Source organism: Mobula birostris, chromosome 5, assembly GCF_030028105.1.
Source record: "Mobula birostris isolate sMobBir1 chromosome 5, sMobBir1.hap1, whole genome shotgun sequence".
Taxonomy (NCBI): Eukaryota; Metazoa; Chordata; class Chondrichthyes; order Myliobatiformes; family Myliobatidae; genus Mobula; species Mobula birostris.
In genome coordinates this window covers 40,420,663-40,441,706 of record NC_092374.1, presented here as the reverse complement: position 1 = coordinate 40,441,706, position 21,044 = coordinate 40,420,663, and the positions used below count along the sequence as shown (strand labels likewise).

The following is a 21,044-nucleotide window of genomic DNA, read 5'->3' as shown; positions in this document are numbered from 1 at the left end:
TAAAATTTTAATCACCTCTGCATCAGTGATGCTTCCAAAATTATAGTATCTCCTCCATATTGTCTTACAGAATTTACTGGATACAAAATGTTGATGGTCATAACATTGATAATTCAGATGCTTAAATTAATCCCACTCTTTGAAACACCATAGTTTCTTGATAAACCTATGTATGAGAAAGCAAATGATTGTCATCTCCCATCTCTTCTGGATTAGTGAATCAGTTATCGCTATGTTGAATGCCACCTGAAAGAACTATTTGCATGAGATGTGAGTGTATTTTGGATTTTAAAAAACTTCAATGGCAGTATGACCAGTGGCGAACCTTTCTTAGTCTTGGTTAAGCTGTTGATCAGTGGTTTAGCAATGTGTGAGGGTAAAGTTGCTTTACTTTATCATCACTAATTTACTTGTTCCAGGTGGATCTGAATGCTATTGGTATTGTACACATTCAGCTCACTGCATTAAGCTTTAATGGAATTGGTTATTTGGGACTGCCATTCTCCGTACTCACCCATGTCCTTAGTACTTTTCCGATGTATGTGTTCCCATTTTGTTGTTCTTCCAAAACCCAGATGGATCTACTTTCATTAGACTTCCCTTCGATCAATTTATCCACCTGTTGCCCTTGAATAACAGTGATAATAACTCAATTATTAGTGGTTAGTCAACTTTGATTCCGTGTTCCCTATGAGTGCCCACATTTGTTTATATTTAAGTTTAATATTTTCCGTAACTGAGCACGTTCAAAAGAAAGGTTGACTTCTCAGGGTTGGAGAGGGCATTAGAGTGCAAGTTGTCATGACCCTTGTGGGAACTAATGACAGAGCTATGTCAAAAAAAAGGTAATTAGTTTATTATTGTCACATGTACCAAAGTATAGTGAAAAACTTCTGATGAAGGGTGTCTGTCTGAAATGTCAACAGTTTACTCTTTTCCATAGATGCTGCCTGGCCTGCTGAGTTCCTCCAGTATTTTGCAGGATTTCCAGCATCTGCAGATTTTCTCATATTTGTGAAAAGCTTGTTTGAATTCCTCCCAGACAGGTAGTAAAAGGGAAAAGGCAAATGTAGAATAAGTGTTGCAATTGCAGAGAAAATATAGTTCAGGTAGACAAATAAAGGGCAAAGGTCATGGTGAGGTAGAATGAGAGATTGAATTAGTTTTAATGCAAAAGTGGTTGATTCAAGAGCCTTATAACAACGGTGTGAGAGCTGTCCTTGAGCCTGGTGGTATGTGCTTTCATGCATTTGTATCTGGCTTGATGGCCGGGGGGTGGGGGGGGTGCGGGGGGAGGAGAAAAGAGGATAACTGAGGTGGGAGGGGTCTTTGTTATATTGGCTGCTGTTCCAAGGCACTAGGAAGTATAATAGAGGGGAGACTGGTTCGTGTGATGGACGTCTGTCTGCAGGTTCGTGGTCTTGGACAGAGCAATGTCCATACTAAGTGTGATGCATCTGGATCAGATGCTTTTTATGGTGTATCTGTAAAAGCTGGTAAGAGTCTTCAGGGACATGCTGAATTTGCTTAGCTTTCTGAGGAAGCAGGGTGTTGATATGCTTTTTTGGCAGTCGTGTCCTCGTGGCAGGACCAGGACAAATGTTTGGTGATAGTTACACCTAGGAACTTGAATCAGATTCTGCTAGCAGTGAGATGTGGAACACTCTGTTTCTACCATTGTAACTATCTGGGAAGATGATAAATGTTCATATTAATCAATGCTCATTGAAATTGTTTCTGACGGGGAAAATTTACAGATAATTCTCCAGGATGGAACCCTTATGTTAACTGGGACTGCATGTAATAACATATAACCTATTGAAGTTATATAGCATTCAGGGATTTGGGTTTATGTGGAAAAGTCAGTAATTTTTTTGAATGGAGGAGCAGGTATGTGGGGTTGAACAGTATACTGCTGTAACTAATTCCTGTGTTGTAACAAATACCTAAGTGAGCGTAAATTATGGTTCACCGTGGCCTTTGGAGACCCTATTTTCAGTCCTTGCTGAGGCTGACCAAAGCTCTTTTTTCCTTTGCTTTTATTTCTTTTTCTTGAATTGTTCTTTAGTCCGTATTCTCTCTGTGGAATGGCACATCCTTGTTATCAAAAACTAATATTTCTCCCTTTTTACAATGATGTTTAGAAACTGAATAATCAAGAGGACTAGATGACTGATTTTTAAATACTCCCAGTAGGATATTTATGTGCAGTAGTGTGTTTATTGCAACTGTGTGGCTTTTTATGTTTTTCTTTTGGAAAACATGTAATTACCCTGAGCTGTTCCAGTTGAATTGACATACACATATTTTTCTTCCTTTTGTCCTTCAAATGCCATCTCCTGAAACAACTGTGTTGAATATCAATTAGCCTGTTAGCTCTTCATTCAACTATTTTTTTTACTAGGGATTGAAATGCAGCCTTATGTTCCATTGGTCTTGCCCCAGCTGGTGGAGATCATCAATAGGCCTAACACACCAAAAACATTACTGGAAAATACAGGTAACTCAAGTAATGATTTTGTAGCATAACTTGTGAGGTAGATTGATCAGCAAGTATATTGTAAGAGACTGTAAATATTTTTATGGTGGACAAATGAGCATTAACCACGTCTATTGTGAAGAAAATGTCAATCTGTTGGTAACATCCCAGACTTAGTTTGATCACTTTGTTTAATTATTCATAACAGGGTTATCCTATAGATGAGGGTTCTTTGAATCTATCATTAATTACAATTTCACTATTTAATAGATGGTGAAATGAATCATTACAAGCATCAGATTTAGAAATAAGTGTCAAAAGTTGTTATAAAATTTTCTAATCTGTTCCGGGGGAAATTGTAGCTGAATATTTTACTGCCTAAATAGCATACCAAATTTGATTAAATTCAGATACTTAGAAATATTACATTAGATTGAGGCTTGTGAGGACATGGTTATTAGAATAACCTTGCAGATTTATAGTCTGGTTCATAGTCTGCGATTACAATAAAACCAAATTATAATAGAAAGCTATGTGGAGACATTTTGGATTTGAATATCAACCTATGTAAGACATAATTATTTCCTAAGATACAAAACGTTTTTATGTGCAAGGTGCAGGCATTTTATGCAAGGCCAGCATTTATTATTCCTTATTTGCCTTAAGGTGATTGTAACAGTTGTGTAGCCATTTTTAAATATGATGCTGAGAGTCACAAAGGCTAGCTAGATGCAGTAAGCACAGCAGATTTTTAATGAATACTAGTGAACGAGGTAGGTTTTTTAAATCCATTAACATTAATATCTAGTTTAAATTCCAGATTTAATAACGAAGTTCCCAGATCTCTTGGGCAAAATTTGAACTAATATCTCAGTATTATTTTTCCCAAAGGCCATACATTAATTTCCATATACTGTTGGGTTTTCAACGGCAAATTGTATCATTAGGACTATGGGCTAGGATGTTTCCAGTTTATGATTTTTCCTGTATTAGGGAAGCTGCTATGTATGCACTTGATATTTCAGCTATAATTGTAATCTGCATTTATTAGGTGGAACAATTTGTGATTAAATGCAATTAGAATATATGTATCTAAATTTCCTATGTTTAAAATAACCTGCATTTTTTGGCAACGGTGTGGGGGGTAGTGGGGAGAGAAAGCTTAAACTTGCGTGGCACATTTAAAAACCTTAGTATCTCCCAAAAGCAATTTAATACCAATTAAGTATTTTGAAGTGTAGATATTGTTGAAATGTAATTAATCTATTTGCATTTGTTTTGTACAGAACTTACATCTGACATGGAGTTCATTTGACTCCTTTAGCATATATCTTTTGACAGTTATGTTGACACTTCCGACTTCATTGATGTTTAGAGTTCCTAGAATAGGGGAGTTGATTTATAAGTTTGTTCCTCTTGGCATATATGCATTATTTGGGTTCTTCAAATTAGTAGATGGGGGTGTGCTGTAAGACACAGTATTTGCACATTTCACAGCAGTAAATGTGAACAAAATGTTGTATGTTTAATGAAGGATAACTGATCAATTCTTTACGTAAATATACAGTTTGTTTCAAAGTAAAATAATATTTTTCCCCACAACTTTTTGTGTAAATATGGGAGGGGGGGGCGGGGTGGTTCATTCCTAGAAAACAGTCCATGTTGTGATTTTTCTATAATGTGAAGGTGATTCATTTGAACATGGATCAAGCAGTGAGAGTTGGAAAAGAAAAATAAACTTTTGTGTTGTTTTATTTACTTTTATACACATTTCACAAAAGGAAATTTTATTTTGTATCTCAAATATTTAGGCATGATTTGTGAATTCTGCAAAAGTAAATTTTCGTTACCAAAATAGCCATAACATGGGGTTGCATTATCAAATTTTAAATTATTTTTGATGTACCAGCCAATCATAAAATATATCAGCTGTCACTGCTTTCTTTCGCATATTCCTGCATTTCTTAAAAATACATTAAAGAATCTAATTCATCCTTTCAATGATAAAGTAATTTTTATAAGTTCATAATCTTAAGAAAGATATTTTTTAACTGTTTAAATCAGACTGAGTTTTGTAAAGACCATCTCCATACAGTTTTGGGTTTTTTTTTGGTGGAATGTGACAGTGTACACAATTTGATTGCTAAGTCCAGTAAAATATACAATCTTACATGTGCAATGTCTATTTTGCACAATGCAAGTTTAATTTCAATTGGCATACCACTTGGTTTGATCAGTATATCCTACATTGAACTTTATTTTTGAATGAACATTCATCTGCTTCTCTGCATGTCTCATCAGACTGTTCATGATTGCTTGTTTTAATGAGAATGTTGCATAGTTTGTGTCTCTTAAACATAGGTTTCCCTCCTCTGCTTTATATGAATCTGCTGGATTTTTGTAATGTCCTTGTAGTTAGCTTGGATTAATCCTTAAACCATTACTTTTTTCTTTCGAAATGATAACTTTACGTGAGTTTGAAGGGGAACACTTCTAAAACACTTTTTCTTTTTTATTTATTTTGGAATTATGTAAATGGATACTGTAGGGTCTTTTTAAAAGGATATAAGAGTTTGCATTGAAGAAAAAAATCGTGTTTTCAAATTTTTATGCTGTTTTGAGTAAAAATATTTACCACCAGTAAATATCAGTTTTATTGTAGTCTTCACATCATTTTTTAGGGGTAGGTACATTTATTTGCAACAATATATTAAATACTATTACCAATAATGTAATTTCTAATTTGAAAACTATTTTTTCATTGGAATATCAAAAAATTAATTAATCATTCATTGCTACTTAAGTTTCAGTGTTTTCCCTGCTTAGTTTAGAATAGATCGAGTAAGTGTTTAATAGCATGAAGCTTGGGGACAAGATTTGATGATGGTGTACATTTACCTTTCAGTTAAGTAAAGTTTCAGTATGTATTGAGTGAAATTCGTAGTATAATAGAAAGAGCTGAGTATGTTGAAATGAGTTAGTCAGGTTTCAAGATGGTAGCAGACCTCTGACTTAATAGTAAGGAAAGCTTGAAGGATGTCCAGTAACATTTAAAATTATTGTAAATGATGTGCACTTAAATCTTAACTATTTGCTAAAATAGCCTATTTTTTATGAGTAAGATTAAACTTTTTATTTAGGTGGTTACTCTTTGCGCAGTTGAGGATTAGTTTAAAATTCAGGTGTGTTTTGGGAGTGTTCCTCTAACGTGTTTTTTTTATTTTTTTTTAAAGATTGCACCATAACCTGCCTCCCTTTACTGGGTGGTAGTTAATCTAATAATCAACACAAAAAGATGATCTTAATTTTGTTATCATACACAGATTCTGTTGATTTCTGTTTCTGAGTTATTTGTTGTTTTTTCTTTATTTTTCTCCTCCCCCTCATTTGCTCATGTCTTGGTTGGCGTTTGGTGGTGTATAACCGTGATTGCGTTACCGTAGCAATAACAATTGGTCGTCTTGGTTACGTTTGTCCTCAAGAGGTGGCCCCCATGCTACAGCAGTTTATAAGACCCTGGTGTGTATTATTCAATCTTTATTTAATTCATTTTCCTCTTCACTCTTTCTCTATCTCTTTTCACTTATAGCAATAGTTTTCAGTTGATTGCAAATTCACAATCCTTAACCATTGCCAACCATGTGACTAATCTTGTCCTATCAGGTTTGTGATTTTTTCAGTAGCACTGTCATATGTATAGTTTTTTGTGGCTAACAACTATCTGATGCATGGGATAAGATTGTCACATGCTTGCTGTGTTGAGAAGCTTGATTATGAACATTTAAAAAGCATTTTAAATTTATTCACCAGAATGATAAATGCATGCAAAAATTTTGTTTAAAAAAATAAATCTCAGTTGGCTGAGAAATGTGTTCTGAATTTATTAATTTTAAGGTCAAATCTTATGCTTGCAAACTGTGAAAGTCTATGTTGTATTATAAAACATATAATACAGCTTGTATGAATACCTGCTTGTGTTCCACCTTGTCGTTTGGTCAGTCATTTGTCTTTCACACGCTGCTTAGAATTGAATGGCTAAAATAAATCTTGTATAAGTGAAAAATTGAGTTCTGACAGAGGGGGCATTGTTGCAATGATGGATTAACTGAGGTATGAAATTCTATAAAATGGAATTTGTCTGAAGGTGTTTGATGGAATAATTAAGTTGCATAGTACATAACACAATCTCATTTTTATATTATTTTAATTCAATAACTTGTCTGTTCATTTGTGAATTTATTAATGAATTGACTAAGTATATATTTCCAAAATGAAATGAAATTCCAACAATTTTTCAAGACTGAGAATTATAATTTCATTGATTTACTATTCCCAGGAAAACTTAAGAGATCAGATTGTGTTCACAAAGTGCCATTATTCTCCTGATGACAACTGTCACATTTGTAATGTAGGGAATTCAGCTGTTAAATTAATAGGACCATAAACATAATTCCATTAAATGCCCTGGATTTGTCACATGCAGTGCCTTTGTGCATTGAAAAATCTATACTTAACCTCTGTTTACATACGACCTTTTTAAAAACTATTGAACAGGTGTACTTCACTACGAAACATAAGAGATAATGAAGAGAAGGATTCTGCTTTCCGTGGCATTTGCAGTATGATAGGTGTCAACCCAGGAGGAGTTGTGCAGGTGAGAAATTAATTATTACAAACCTAATGTTAAGTTACAAACTTTTCAGAGGTGTTTCTGATGAAGATTTAAAAATTGACGTTAAAAGTATTAACATTAAGTTTGTATATTTGAAGTTGCAACTTCTTCCTTGAACATAAAGTGAAATTATGTTCAAAATACATGTTTTATGTAGTATCCTCATTTCATGAAGATTTAAGTTGTTTACATAATGGTTTGCTGATAATTTTGAATGCTATATTTGATTTGAGCAAATACGAAACTTTTAAGATTAATCATAATTTTATGTGCTAGTAACAAAACACTGCTACTTTTTCTCCAAGTGAAATATATGTCAGCCTTTGATTTCACTGGAAATGTCTGTGCTTGAATAGGGGATATGCATGAAGATAGAGCAACAAGGTTATTGACCTAAGATGGTGTTACAGTTATGGCAAACACCCCACAGACATTTGAATAAGAGACTTTTAAATTTAGCCCAGAGATATTTGGATATTTGTAACACCGTCTAGTTCTATAGCCTTGTTGCTCTATCCTTGTGTACATCTCCTATTGTCTTAATACCACTATTGGCAACCGGACCTGGACCAGATCCAGTAGCTTGGTGATGCATACCTGTTAGGTTTACACAAGCATAGTTTTCTTTTGTAGAACTTGAAAGGGAAGATGTGTGAAGATCTAGATAAGAAGGTCCTGTCAAAGTGAGATTGAATGAGAGGTGGTTTTGTGTGGGGGTGCATAAGAGATGGGGTCTGATTTGTTCTCTCTTTCGCCCTCGCAGAAATCAAGTTTTGGGTGATATTGTTGTCAGTGCACTGAACATACAATAGAACAGGGGTCCCCAACCTTTTTTGCACCGTGGATCAGTTTAATATTGACAATATTCTTGTGGACCGGCCGACCCGGGAGGTGTTCAAGTAGGGTTAAACTCACCTCAACATGTCTTTTACAGTTAGGGTTGCCAACTTTCTCACTCCGAAATAAGGGACAAAAGTAGCAGTCAAGTCCCGGGATACTTTACCCCAGGAGAGACTACCATGACCATGAAGCCTTGCACGGGCACATGTGTGCGCATGTGCTTACGTGCTGATTTTTTTTTCCCCCACAAATCGGTTGTGCCTTCATCTTCCCGACTACTGTACATACATTATTTTTACTTTATATAGGCTGTGTATTTATCATATCATTCCTGCTTTTACTATAGGTTAGTGTTACTTATTTTCGGTTTTATGTGTTATTTGGTATGATTTGTTAGGTTTCTTTGGGTCTGGGAACGCTCAAAAATTTTTCCCATATAAATCAATGGTAATTGCTTCTTCGCTTCACGCCATTTCGGCACGAAAGGTTTCATAGGAACGCTCTACCTTGGCGGGGAATTACGGGACAAGGGCGGTTCCATATGGGACAAACCAATTTAGCCCAATATACGGGCTGTCCCGGCAAATATGGGACAGTTGGCAACCCTATGTTCATGTTCAAGTTCAACAGTGCGTGACAGAGAATGAAGAAAGGTGCAGCTGACTCATAGTTTCCTCACGGCCCAGTAGCACATGCTTTGCGGCCCGGTGGTTGGGGACCGCTGCAATAGAAGTATTCAAGTTAGACAGATAGATTTGATGTTCATGGTGCCATCTGAGAATCTACAATAGAGTTTAAAGCCATGTTCACTTAAATGTGGCATTCAATATTTCTGCAAATTTTTTTAAAGTTGTTTCGTGTTGCACATGGAAGGCTCAAATTTCTGTTATTTTGGCTGATTTTAAAAATCAATACATAAACATGAGGAATTCTGCAGATGCTGGAAATCCAAGCAACACACATTAAAGTTGCTGGTGTATACAGCAGGCCAGGCAGCATCTCTAGGAAGAGGTACAGTCGACATTTCGGGTCAAGACCCTTCACCCTGACGAAGGGTCTCGGCCCGAAACGTCGACTGTACCTCTTCCTAGAGATGCTGTCTGGCCTGCTGCGTTCACCAGCAACTTTAAAAACCCAATAAGCAGTTTTCCTGGGAATTTTTTTTTTCTTTGGTTTTAAAACTATTTGCTAGCAATGCGTGTGAATTTACTTATTTCTGCAATATCCTTAAAGGATATTACACATATGTTTTGAAATATGGAAATTGAGTATGTTTATCAGATTTTGTATGTGGGATGCAATGCTTAATGGTGTGACATTAGTTGGTCCGAAGAGTAAGAGTGGGGATGAAAATGGGATGATAAAACTTGTTCACAATGTTGTAAGAGAATGAAGGAGAGCCTAAGCCAGCCTGCATACACTTATGGATTTGCCATTTTTTTGTGGCTTCCAGAGCAAGATAATTTACCACAGAAACTGAAACTAAAATGCTAAGAAAAAAGCAGAAGGAAGTAGACATTAGTGATGCATTGTTCAGATTCAGCTTAGTTTATTGTTATAGATCAGGATACAAAGAAATTTCTTGCTAATGTAAGGCTTGGAATAAACAGTGTACATAGAACAATAAATACAGCATGTGCTAAAGAACAGAATGCTGCAAAGATCATAGTGCAATCTGAAGAACTGAGTTGACTTTGTTACTTACATCATTCACATGAGCAAAAATCTTTGTTTCCGTCTAAATGTGCGATGTGCAATTGGTAGTAATTTGTAATAAATAGTATGTACACTAGGAAGTCGATTATAACATAGAAATACAATTGTATCAGTGTGAATTAATCAGTCTGATGGCCTGGTGGAAGAAGCTGTCCTGGAGCCTGTAGGTCCTGGCTTTTATGCTGTGGTACCATTTCCCTGATGGTAGCATCTGGAACAGTTTGTGGTTGGGGTGACTCAGGTCCCCAGTGATCCTTGGGGGCCCTTTTTTCACATCTACAGATGTGCTGGGCTGTCCGCACCACTCTACAGAGTCCTGCGATTGAGGGAAGTACAGTTCCCATACCTGGCAGTGATGCAGTCAGTCAGGATGCTCTCAATTGTGCCCCTGTAGAACGTTCTTAGGATTTGGTGACCCATACCAAACTTCAGCCGTCTGAGGTGAAAGAGGCACTGTTGTGCCCTTTTCACCACACAGCCAGTATTTACAGACCATGGGAGATCCTTGGTGATGTGGATGCTGAGGAACTTGAAGCTATTCACCCTCTCAACCCCAGATCCATTGATGTCAATAGGGGTTAGCCTGTCTCCATTCCTCCTGTAATCCACAACTAGCTCCTTTGTTAATAGCAGAATTAATAATTATGGGTCTAGGAAGGTGACAGCACCACTGGAAGGGGATGTGAAAGAAGTCATGTCGAATCACCCCCCCCCCACCATGGACCCCTCAATTTTATTGAAAAAAAGCTTTTGCAGTTTAAAAAAAGATGCTGGTTTTACAGCAGATGTTTACTCGATCTTTTTGAACTTAAGGTGTATCACAAGCTTAGTAGGTAATTAAAAGTGCCTTTACCCTTGAAATGTAGCAATCCAAGTTCTGTTTTCAGTAAAATAAGATTAAAAGTGGGTGGCATACCACAACAATAGAAGTAGTATAATTACACAATTTCTTCAATTGCAGTGTTGCTTGTTTTAAAAAAAAGTTGTGAACACATTTGGGAAGAAAGATCATGGGCTGATTCTATAAGATGCGTAGTGGATCTCTTAGACTTAAAATCCATTTATTCCGATCTTGAATGGATCAACGTGTAGATTTCCTGAAACTTCCAAAAGAATGCTAAAAGCTATCTTTTTTATTGGATGAAGTTGGTGGGTTTCAACATCAATACTGATATTTCAGCTCCAATCATATGAATAAAAATAGCCTAATTTGCAGTCTGCAAGGAAATTAGTTTTACACCAAAAATGAGCATTTGATTGCTGTTAGTCCTGTTTGAATTTGGTCTTTGTACAAAACGATTTGAGGAAACATTTTTGAATATTGATCTCTCCAGTTGCCTATTTGTTTTAATTTAGTGCATTTTTGATACTTAGTTGATAGCATAATTAATACATACTCACTATGATCGTGCTGGATTCTAACCAACTTGTTTCAAACCTTACTACAGCCTGGTCTAAGTAAAATAACTAAATTCTAGAGCAGAAATGAGAGGGTGTATAATTGACCTTGCAACACCTAACCCAATATTTGATCAAAGTACAAAAGACAGTGAGAGTGCAAGGCCAGAAGAAATCTGATAATATGTGGCAAATCCTGTCAGCCCTAGGACATCATATAGTAATAATGATGGGGTAATGTTATTAGATTGGAAGGATTAAGTAGGCATGGTGGCCTTATTTAAGGAATTTATTGTGTTTTTAGTAAAATCTCGATAGAACGACACATTCTGAGGCCAGTCAGAAAGAAGCTGTATTAGACCTGGAAATGTGCTGAGATTATCTAATCATTAAGACTTCTCCAGATAGCAGTGTTCAATATAAACCACATTTTAAATGAGAAAATACTGGTCTAAAGTTAGCATTCTAGGCTGAAATTTGAACAATTTTGATGGTCTGAGAACTAAACTAGCTAAAGGGAACTGTTAATTTAGGTTGGGGAATCAGTCAGTCAAGGTGTAGCAGCAAACATTTTAAAGAGATTCTTCAGAATGCCCTGGATAAATACCTTCCAGCAAGAAATCTAATTCAGTGGGGGGGGGGGTGATTCACAACCCCCAGCAGAACATTTGTAGATTGAATATTTGTAGATTGCATATAATTGCACAAACAGAAATGCTGTAGGAAAATTGAGTATTTTCCCAATTTATGTAAAAGAAAAATTGACTAAAAGATTAAAAAAGAGATGATTAGTTTACGTAGATAATGTGTTCACAAAGGGAGTAATGAACCACTGGAAGCAAGTCTGAGTGTTTAATGTAAAGTGAAAAGATGGCAGATTGATTAAACATATATTTGTATCAGTTTTATTTGAGACATTATAGCAAGGCACATAGGAAGAAAAGCAAGTTAATTGGAAACGCACTTTATATTGGCAGTGGGAAAGTATCTTCACCACACAAGTTGTGTCATCCATTCCAGAAAATTAGTTTGCTCTCAGATGTAAATGCTAACTTTGCCAAGGACACTTGTCTTCCATGAGTTTAAAAATAAGTATTTGTGTTTGTAAGCTCACAATTATTCTCTTCTTTTTCTTGTAGGACTTCATTTTTTTCTGTGATGCAGTGGCATCTTGGATTAGTCCAAAAGATGACCTCCGTGATATGTTCTACAAGGTAATCAGTTTTTTTTTGTTTGGTACTTGGAAGTTGTTGACATTTACTGAAGAAAACATTTTAAAATACATTTTACGGTAATCTATGTAATAGCTTTTGTAAAGAGTGGAAGAATGCTTTTGAAGTGTTATGAGAAAAAGTAACAACCAACTTGCATGAAGCAAAATTTCAGCATTATGTTAATGACAAATTAATCTGTTTAAATCAAAGCCATACATGATGGGAAATAGTACTTCAGAGTCTGTACTGACTATTGAACACTAATCCTATTTTCATTCTTCCACTTTCCCATTAACCAGCTCAGATTGTACCACTTAGATACACAATCACGGTAGTTTACATAGGTCACTTAGAATACAACTTGTATGTCTTTTTGATATGTGGGCATTGGGAATAGGTGGTGGAAAGAAACTAGGGCATTTAGAGGAAACTACCTTCATTGTATGATTGAACCCTGGTTGCTAACTTGTGCTAGCCATAATCTATAGACTATAGGCATCTGTTAGTCTCATGAGACCATGGATTTGCACCTTGGAAGTTTTCCAGGGCGCAGGCCTGGGCAAGGTTGTGTGGAAGACTGGCAGTTGCACATGCTGTAAGTCTCCCCTCTCCACACCACCGATGTTGTCCAAGGGAAGGGCATTAGGACCCATACAGCTTGGCACCGGTGTGGTCGCAGAGCAATGTGTGGTTAAGTGCCTTGCTCAAGGACACAACACGCTGCCTTAGCCAAGGCTCGAACTAGCAACCTTCAGATCACTAGGCGAATGCCTTAACCACTTGGCCACGCGCCAACAGTCATAAATCAGATTTAATCTCACTAGCATATGTCGTGAAATTTGTGGCAGCACTACATTAGAATACACAAAAACTAAATTACAATAAGAAATATAGTGCGAAAAAGAGAAATATTTAGGTAGTGTACATGAGTTCATTGTTCATTCAGAAATCTGATGGCAGAGAGAAAGAAGCTGTTCCTAAAACATTGAGTGTGTCCTCATGTTCCTATACCACCACTTTGATCATAGCAATGAGAAGAGTACATGTCCTAGGTGATGGGGGTCCTTAATGACGGATGCCTCCTTTTTGAGGCATTACCTTTTGAAGATGTCCTCGATGCTGGGGAGGCTAACAAAATATTGCTCTCAAATTCTTAATACATCTGTTACTGAACTTGGTCCTGTACTATTAAAATCTGCTTTTCCAAAATTTTTTTCCTCATTTTAGATACTTCATGGCTTTAAAAATCAAATTGGGGATGAGAATTGGAGCCGTTTTTCAGACCAGTTCCCACCTCCTTTGAAGGAACGCCTTGCAGCATATTATGGAGTCTAGCTGTGTATGCTGTTGTCAACCTATATTGGTGGTAATTTCTGAAATGTGTTCTTTGAACAGTATTTGATGTTTGTATTTGTCAAATGTGGTAAAATAGTTTTCTTTGTCTTTACAGGTCATTCAAGCTGGGAAGTCCATAGGGAGCCTCTGCACCCAGGGAAAAAGTTACCCTTTACGGGGGGGGGAAGGGTAAACCAGTGGGACATATAGTACAATCCCAACCCTACTGGGACAGGTGGGAGGGAGATGTTTAGCCGTCGCACTGTTCAGTCGACATTGGGGAAAGTTAAACCCTGAAGTCTTTTTCGATGGACATTTGTCTCTTCTTTTTAGAGCTTTTCACCAGAAGAGAAGAAACAAAGGAAGACATCTGACCCATAAACATCATGTTCTGACAAAGGGAAACTGCAGCAAATGCAGTAATGTAGGCTTCAAAAGTGGGTTTAATTGCAGAGAGAAAATCATAATCATTAGGTTAAAAGTCGACAGCCAGAGACATAGGGGTTTTGCATTCAAACTAAGGCTGAAGGTAAGAATTAAGGAAACACTTGGGGATTAATAGGTTTATGCATGATTTTAGGAGAGCTAAAAATGACAGTGTTAGGGCAATTCAGAAGAGCAGCTTGTTTCCAAGATAGTGAACACCTACATAAAATCATAGCTATGAAAATGTAAGTTTCTGATTAAGTAATATTTTCAGTCACGGTGAATGACAAGTGATTGGTAACAACCTAAAATAGCTTGGGAAATCCTAAAATACGTTTTTTTTTTCATTGGATGGTACGTGCATATTGGTTAAAGTTTGACATATCTTTTGAAATAGTTTTGCAGTTTAGAAACACAAAGGATAGTACAAGTAACTGGTTAAAATGCCTTAGTTCAAATTTTCTTTCTAAGCAACATCTTTGTAGTGTACATGTTCTAGTTAAGGTACAGGCATGTAACTTGGTTCACTGTGGTTAGCAGTAAGGTTGCTTTGTTTAGTGAGACATTGAGCTAGCATGCGTGCATCATAGAGAGTGGAAGTGGTAAGGTTTCTTTCCCACTAAGAATTTTTTTTTAGTGGTACAGCTCAGCAATATTACTGAATAGATTTTGTGTAAAATACCCCAAGGCTTTTCATATAGGATTTTAATTTCTGTTAAGGTTATTCATAGGTATAACCAGTTTATAAGGATTTGAAGTATCGTTAGGATCCACTAGGGTTAAGATTGTTATTGTATTGTGTGTAACCTGCACAATGTGGAAAGTTGAAATCTCCATGCAAATCTGTTGCCTCTGTGCTGTCAGTGTGATGTGCTTCTTGCATGGTTATATACTATTGAAATTATAGAACCTCCTTAAAAGAATTATGTAGTAAGGCAATTGAAAGCTGCATAATTATATAACATATAAAGAAAATGTACAAGTGTAAAAGAAAGGTTTGCTTTATTTAGTGTTTTAATCAGACTTGATTGGTAATATTTTTGTTCAAAGCATGATCTCATGAGATGCTTAGCTGTCCTTAAGTGAGATAGGTCAAAATTTCAATCTGAAATATTTGAAACAAAAATTGGCACATTGGTGGCCCTTTGTGCCATTAAAGCTGCAGGAGTACAAAAGGAATGGATCCGTTTTCCTTTAATTTGTTCCACTTTATGTTGCTTTCTATACTCCTTTGTGTAAATAAATCCTTTTACATTGAATTCTGCCCCTTCCCCATAATGTGTATTTTGTTGTAAATCTTTTTTATTTTTTTATTATGTACTGTGAATGTGGAAAACAAAACCAACTGGTACACTTGACCTTTGTTATGTGTGAGTCTTTTGTAATATGTTAACTGTCTGATCCCGTGATGGTTAGAATTTTTTTTCAGATGGGACATACCCTCCCCCCAGGGAAATTAGCAGCTCTGCTGGTCAGAGTATGGAGCCCTGCACTACTTCTGGAGGCTGCAAGGCTAGATTAAGATATACAGCAAATGACTTTAATGCTTTAAAAGCCCTGACAGCTTTTTTTAAAAATATTTTTAGGTTTTCCTCCATTGCATATTTTGCTACACAAGACTGAATGTTTGGCTGTTTTTTGTTTTGCTGCTTGCTTTTAAGTTTTTGTGTGCAATGACTGGGATAACTAATGCACTGAAAAACACAGGCTTTCTGTGTATGTTTATGAATGTGTGTGTGTGTGTGTGTGTGTGTGTGACTGAAATTGTGGCAAGGAATTTTGTAGTTATGGTGTGCTTCGCATTGCATTGTGGATTATCATTTCCTTAAAACTTTGCATGAAGAATGCCATTTATACATTCCTTTGCATAGTTTGGAAATTGATTGGACAAATTTGACATAATGATTGCTTAGTGTATACAAATCCTTTATTATGCTGGTTAATTGAACCGTAGAACAAGCTCCCATCAACTTGCATGGCCATTTCCAGAAGTGCCAGATTCAAAAACTTGCATGTAATGAACTTTAATTGCCAATTAATTCATAAATGATTTTTATAATTGCTCAGGTTATTACAAAACAGCTCCTTAGCTGCTACTAGAAGCTACTCTAAGAGAAATGTACTTGCATGTTGTTCATAGGTTTCAACCAAAAGAATTTTCTCTGCTCACTACCTTCAGTTGATTCCAAAAAGTGCATAATGTGCTTCTGGTATGAAAGAGTATTTTCTTCAGGTCAGATATTGCCTAAATAAGAATATAATATTTCCTACTGGATTTGTGTTGCTTTATATAACATTAACAAAACTCCAATTGGACTTAAGTCACTTCAATGTTCAGGTGTAAGGAATACAAGTTACATAATTGTAACAGTTTTTGTAGATTTATAAATACATGGATAAAGGTTTTTTTGAGAAGACAAAGTAACGATTAGATTTAGGTAATTGAGATTCTTTAATTCCAGGCACTCTGGCAGTCATTTTGCTGAAGAAAACACTATAATATTACAGTAATGTAGCTCTTGAAATATCAGGAGTAATTTTATTATTGTAATATTAAACTATACCTGCTAAAATGAAGTATTTTGTTTTTGCTTGTTGTTCTCCCTTTATCCCTGTTCTTCCAAATTTTTGTTTCTAACACCCAAGAATAATTTTCATGCTAAAACACCTTTTCAAATGCTTTAGTACAAAATTATTAACAGTTTTAACCTGCTGATAAGACGACCTACATGAGAAATTAAATAAATATTTGTCAGTTATAAAGACCCAAAATAACATGCAAGTTCATAAAACGTCTTGTTACATGAGAATCCACTAACAGTTGGATGAATTTTTATCCAAGGAGGTACTTCAATGAGATACACTAATCTTGGATAATTACTGTTGAAGTATGCTGTGTTTTGGACAGGCAACCTGTAATGCCCACAAAGCACATTTTGCATAATTTTTTTGCATTTACTAGCAGTATTCAAATTTGAACAATAGTATAACTAATCTAAATGCAGTATTTCAAAGACTAAGGCATCTTTGTTAAGGTCCAGCTAGGGCTAATACATTTTAATAGAGTGGAAATCCACAGCTAATGATATGAAAAATTTATTTCCTCATTCAATAATTTTGTGTAAACATACTGAACAGTCTTATGTCTGATACTTTAAATGTATTTGTCCTATTGACCTTTATCTGAATGTTTGAAAACTCCAATTCTATTTGCATATAACTTCTACATAATTGGCTTGTAGTATCCTAAATTACAAATCGTTCCAGCACCTTAGGGGAAACAGTGTGTTGCTCCTTGCATTTTGTTTTCAATTTTAGTTTTGTTGTTTCTTCATTTAAAAATTGAGCCCATAATGAAAATTTACATGAATTACTACTTGTTTCTCATTCTGGTGTTTGTGTGGAAATGGCAAATGATTGTAATATTTTTCTCTGGTCTCCTATCTGGTATGCCATTGTAATAAAAAGCCAAAAATCCTATTTGAGTGAATGGACAATTTGCTGGCAACATTCATTCATTTGTCTGATCTTTTCTAAATATAATATCATGTGTTTTTTCTAAAATAAATTAGGAGCCTGAGTGGCACTTTACAATATCACACTTAACTGAGCTTCTGATAAACTATTACTTAACAGAGAATGCTGGAAAAGCTCAGGTTAGGCAACATCTGCAGAGGGAAACCAAATTCATGTTTCATGTTGAGAAATGTTTCTTGCCATTCAAGCACCTGATGTTAAATCAAAGCAGGTGATGTAGTAGCCACCTGGTTCTCTCAGCTGAATCACTCTCCACATGTAGAACATTACAGAAAATGTTCTCTCTATGTTGATGTTGCAAAGTTTTATTTGTGACCAATTTAAAATTAAGAGTTTTGAGAAGCTTGTTAAGATGTGTGATGTTGAAAACTGCTGATCAGATATTGTAACAAAGAATTTGTAACATTTTAATTTTAGTATCCAGTTAGATATTTGTAAGAAAAATACTTTGTGCAGTGAAATTTAATTCACTGAATCATGCTATTCATTTAAATTAGTTTTATTCTTGTAGCTTGTATTAAAGTTTTGAATTTTTTTGAAGAGTATGTTTGTACCTTGTAATGGAGACAGTGAATGCAAAATATTTTAAATGTTGAATTATATCCACCTTCCTCACCCATTAACATAGAAAATGGAATTACATATTTATTTCCCTTTTCTCTCCCTGATTTAAGTCAATTTGTGAACTTCCTGGAGAAACTTAAAAACTGAAAATGAAATGGCTGAAGTACTTTCAAATATGCATGCACAGTGCATTGTTGATGTATGATTAAGATTGATTTTAGCCACCCTTTTATGGGTGTAAAACAAAGCTTCAATTTCATTCATATTGCTGAGGAATTGAAAGGAACAAATAGATTCTGTCAGAATAGTTCCTTACTCTAATCAAAAGTTTTTTAAAAATACATTTTTTGCACAAACTAAATGCATCATGGGATATACAGCACATTATGGTTGCTTGTTCTGTAGATGTTCCATATGGTTTTTGAGTGTAGGAAGAATGTTGGGAGTCATGAGAATTAGTCTGTCACATTCCAGTGTATCTGCCTTCTTGGCATGCTAAAGCACGGCTTAGTTTGTCTGCTCCTCACACTGAATGGAGTGCTGTTTGTGTGCTGTCTTTGCAGAAACAGCCGCTGCTATTGATGTAGCTTTTCTACTTGAATATTTTGGTTGTAGAAATCTCAGGTCAGCATTAACTTTTTATATAAGCCTTTTACCTTTCTTTCCTGGTTGAGCTTCCCCCTTGAATGGTTCTAACAGTACATTATTTAGCAATGATAGGTGATTCAAGTCAATTTTCTTTTATACCACTGTGTCAATTCACATGATTTTACTTTGTGAAAATATGGTCATAGCCTGAAATGGAACTTGGTGTTGTGTTCACTTACACATTTCCCACACGTTCTATTCTGCAGCTACAAAGCTTTATGGATTTTAAACTAAAAACTGCATAAAGATTAGCATTCAACTGTTTTGTCAGTATATACGTAAACTTGAATTATGTATTACCTCATTGTAATTGGGACCTGTGATGAATGAGACGGGGTCATACTGTGGATAATTTGTCATTATTACAGCTGAATGTGACATTTATGAAGTATAATACTGTAAATGTCCCATGATATTTGTATCAAAACAAGTGCAGTAATGGCTTAGTGGCACTTTGGTCTTCACTCCCTGCTACAACTAACAACTTGAGATGACAGTAGTCTCTTGAACTTCTGTAGTCACACTCTGTGGGCTAGTCAGAGGTGTTGACAGACATGTAGCTATCATGGTAAGTTTTAGAATTGAAAAGTAATTGCAACTGTGCATGGGAGTTTTCTGAATTTTAATGACCAAAGGATTTTTTTTAAAGAGCTTCACTCACAAGTAATGTGATGTTAGAATGTGTCCTTGAAATCTTCTCCTGCAACCCCTTCAATGAATATAAGCAACATTTCTTGGATGTCTGCTTCTGTGTAAACTTGATAAAACTTCATTTGGAATAGAAACATGCTTTTAATTTTTGATAAGCTGCTGAATTTTGAAGAAAGTTTTTGGGGCCACCAAATATTTTGGATCATGCAGAGAATATATATTGTATTGATATGTAGTTTTTGTAATGATAAATGTTAGTTTGTAAATTGTAGTGAACTAGTAGATGTTAATGTTAACCACTGCTAGGAAATGTATGTTCAAAATAAATCACCTTAAAGCTGACAGTTGAGTTCTGGTTTTCATCTGGGGCACTAGAAATTTTGGGAAGGTAAACTGGGCTAGTTTCTTGTACCACTTCATCAACTCTGTCACTCCTCCATGCTCACTCTTGATTGTTAAATGGATAATTGTGCTCAGTCTTTACATTCTTCCACTCTAGGAGAATTCTACAAAGCACTAATGTGTTTAGTATATATGAACATGAGAAGTATTAATTAGCAAACAAATGTTTATTCTCACATTCTTGAAATGTTTTTAGTTGCGAAATATATGATTTCCCTTTTGGTTATCCTGATGTTGCAGATTTGCAAGGATATACAATACATTTGTAAATCAATGCCTCATTGGTGTAAAGTGATTACAGTATTCTTCCTATTAGTGAATAGAAATGAAAAGAAGCATATTTTTCCAATGTAAAATAGTTGGAAATGCTGGGTTGTTCAGAATAAATTTGATTGAAATTAATATCTTAAGCTGCTCTACTTTTAAATGTTTATAAATTAATACTGTCCATTTTATTCTTGTATAAGAATTATGTTCATATGTTTAAAGGTCCATGGTCACCCAAGTAGAAAATAAGGGACTTGGCTACAATCTACAGTATTATGCAAATGTCTTGGGCACATGTAAAAAAAAATTCTGTAAAGTGAAGATGCTTTCAAAAATAATGAAACTAAATGTTTCTAAGTATCAAAAAAACTATAAAGAGTTAGTTTTTTTTAAAACTCCTTATATAATCACTATTTGGTGTGATTGTCCTTTGCCTTTAAGACTGCATCAATTCTCTTAGGTACACGGCTAATCTATAAGAAAATAGGTTGGTAGGTTGTTCCAGGCATCTTGGAGAACTTGCCACAGGTCTTCTGCAGACTTTGGCTGTCTCGCCTGCTTCGTTTTCTCCAGGTAATCCCAGGCAGACTCGATGTTGAGATCAGGACTTTGTGGAGTCCACACATTCTGTTAAAGAACTCCTTGTTCTACTTTTCACTGAAGATAGTTCTTTATTACCTTGGCCGTGTGTTTGGAGTGATTGTCCTGCTGCAGAATGAAGTTGGAACCAGACACTCCCTGATGGTATTGTTTGATGGATGAGATTCTGTTTGTAATTCTCAGCATTGAGGATTCCATTAATTTTGACTGAATCACCAACTCCATTTGCAGAAATGCAGCCCCAAACCTCCAGGGAACCTCCGCTGTGCTTCACCATTGGCTGCAGACACTCATC

General features: G+C 35.6%; 1 protein-coding gene across 3 annotated transcripts in view; it reads left to right on the top strand.

The window, feature by feature from the left end:
* tnpo1 (transportin 1) overlaps nt 1-20,245 on the top strand; it is a 99,438-nt gene extending 79,193 nt beyond the window's left edge. The window contains exons 20-25 of one of the 3 annotated variants that reach the window (XM_072257934.1): nt 2,405-2,500; nt 5,923-5,998; nt 7,034-7,133; nt 12,245-12,319; nt 13,547-13,658; nt 13,770-20,245. In XM_072257934.1, coding sequence (XP_072114035.1) covers nt 2,405-2,500; nt 5,923-5,998; nt 7,034-7,133; nt 12,245-12,319; nt 13,547-13,654 — 455 coding nt within the window. In that variant the 3' untranslated portion in view covers nt 13,655-13,658; nt 13,770-20,245. Of the gene's footprint in view, nt 1-2,404; nt 2,501-5,922; nt 5,999-7,033; nt 7,134-12,244; nt 12,320-13,546; nt 13,686-13,769 lie in introns of all 3 variants that reach the window. The other 2 variants (XM_072257935.1, XM_072257933.1) reach the window with 2 other exon arrangements.
* Nucleotides 20,246-21,044: the final 799 nt, after the last annotated feature.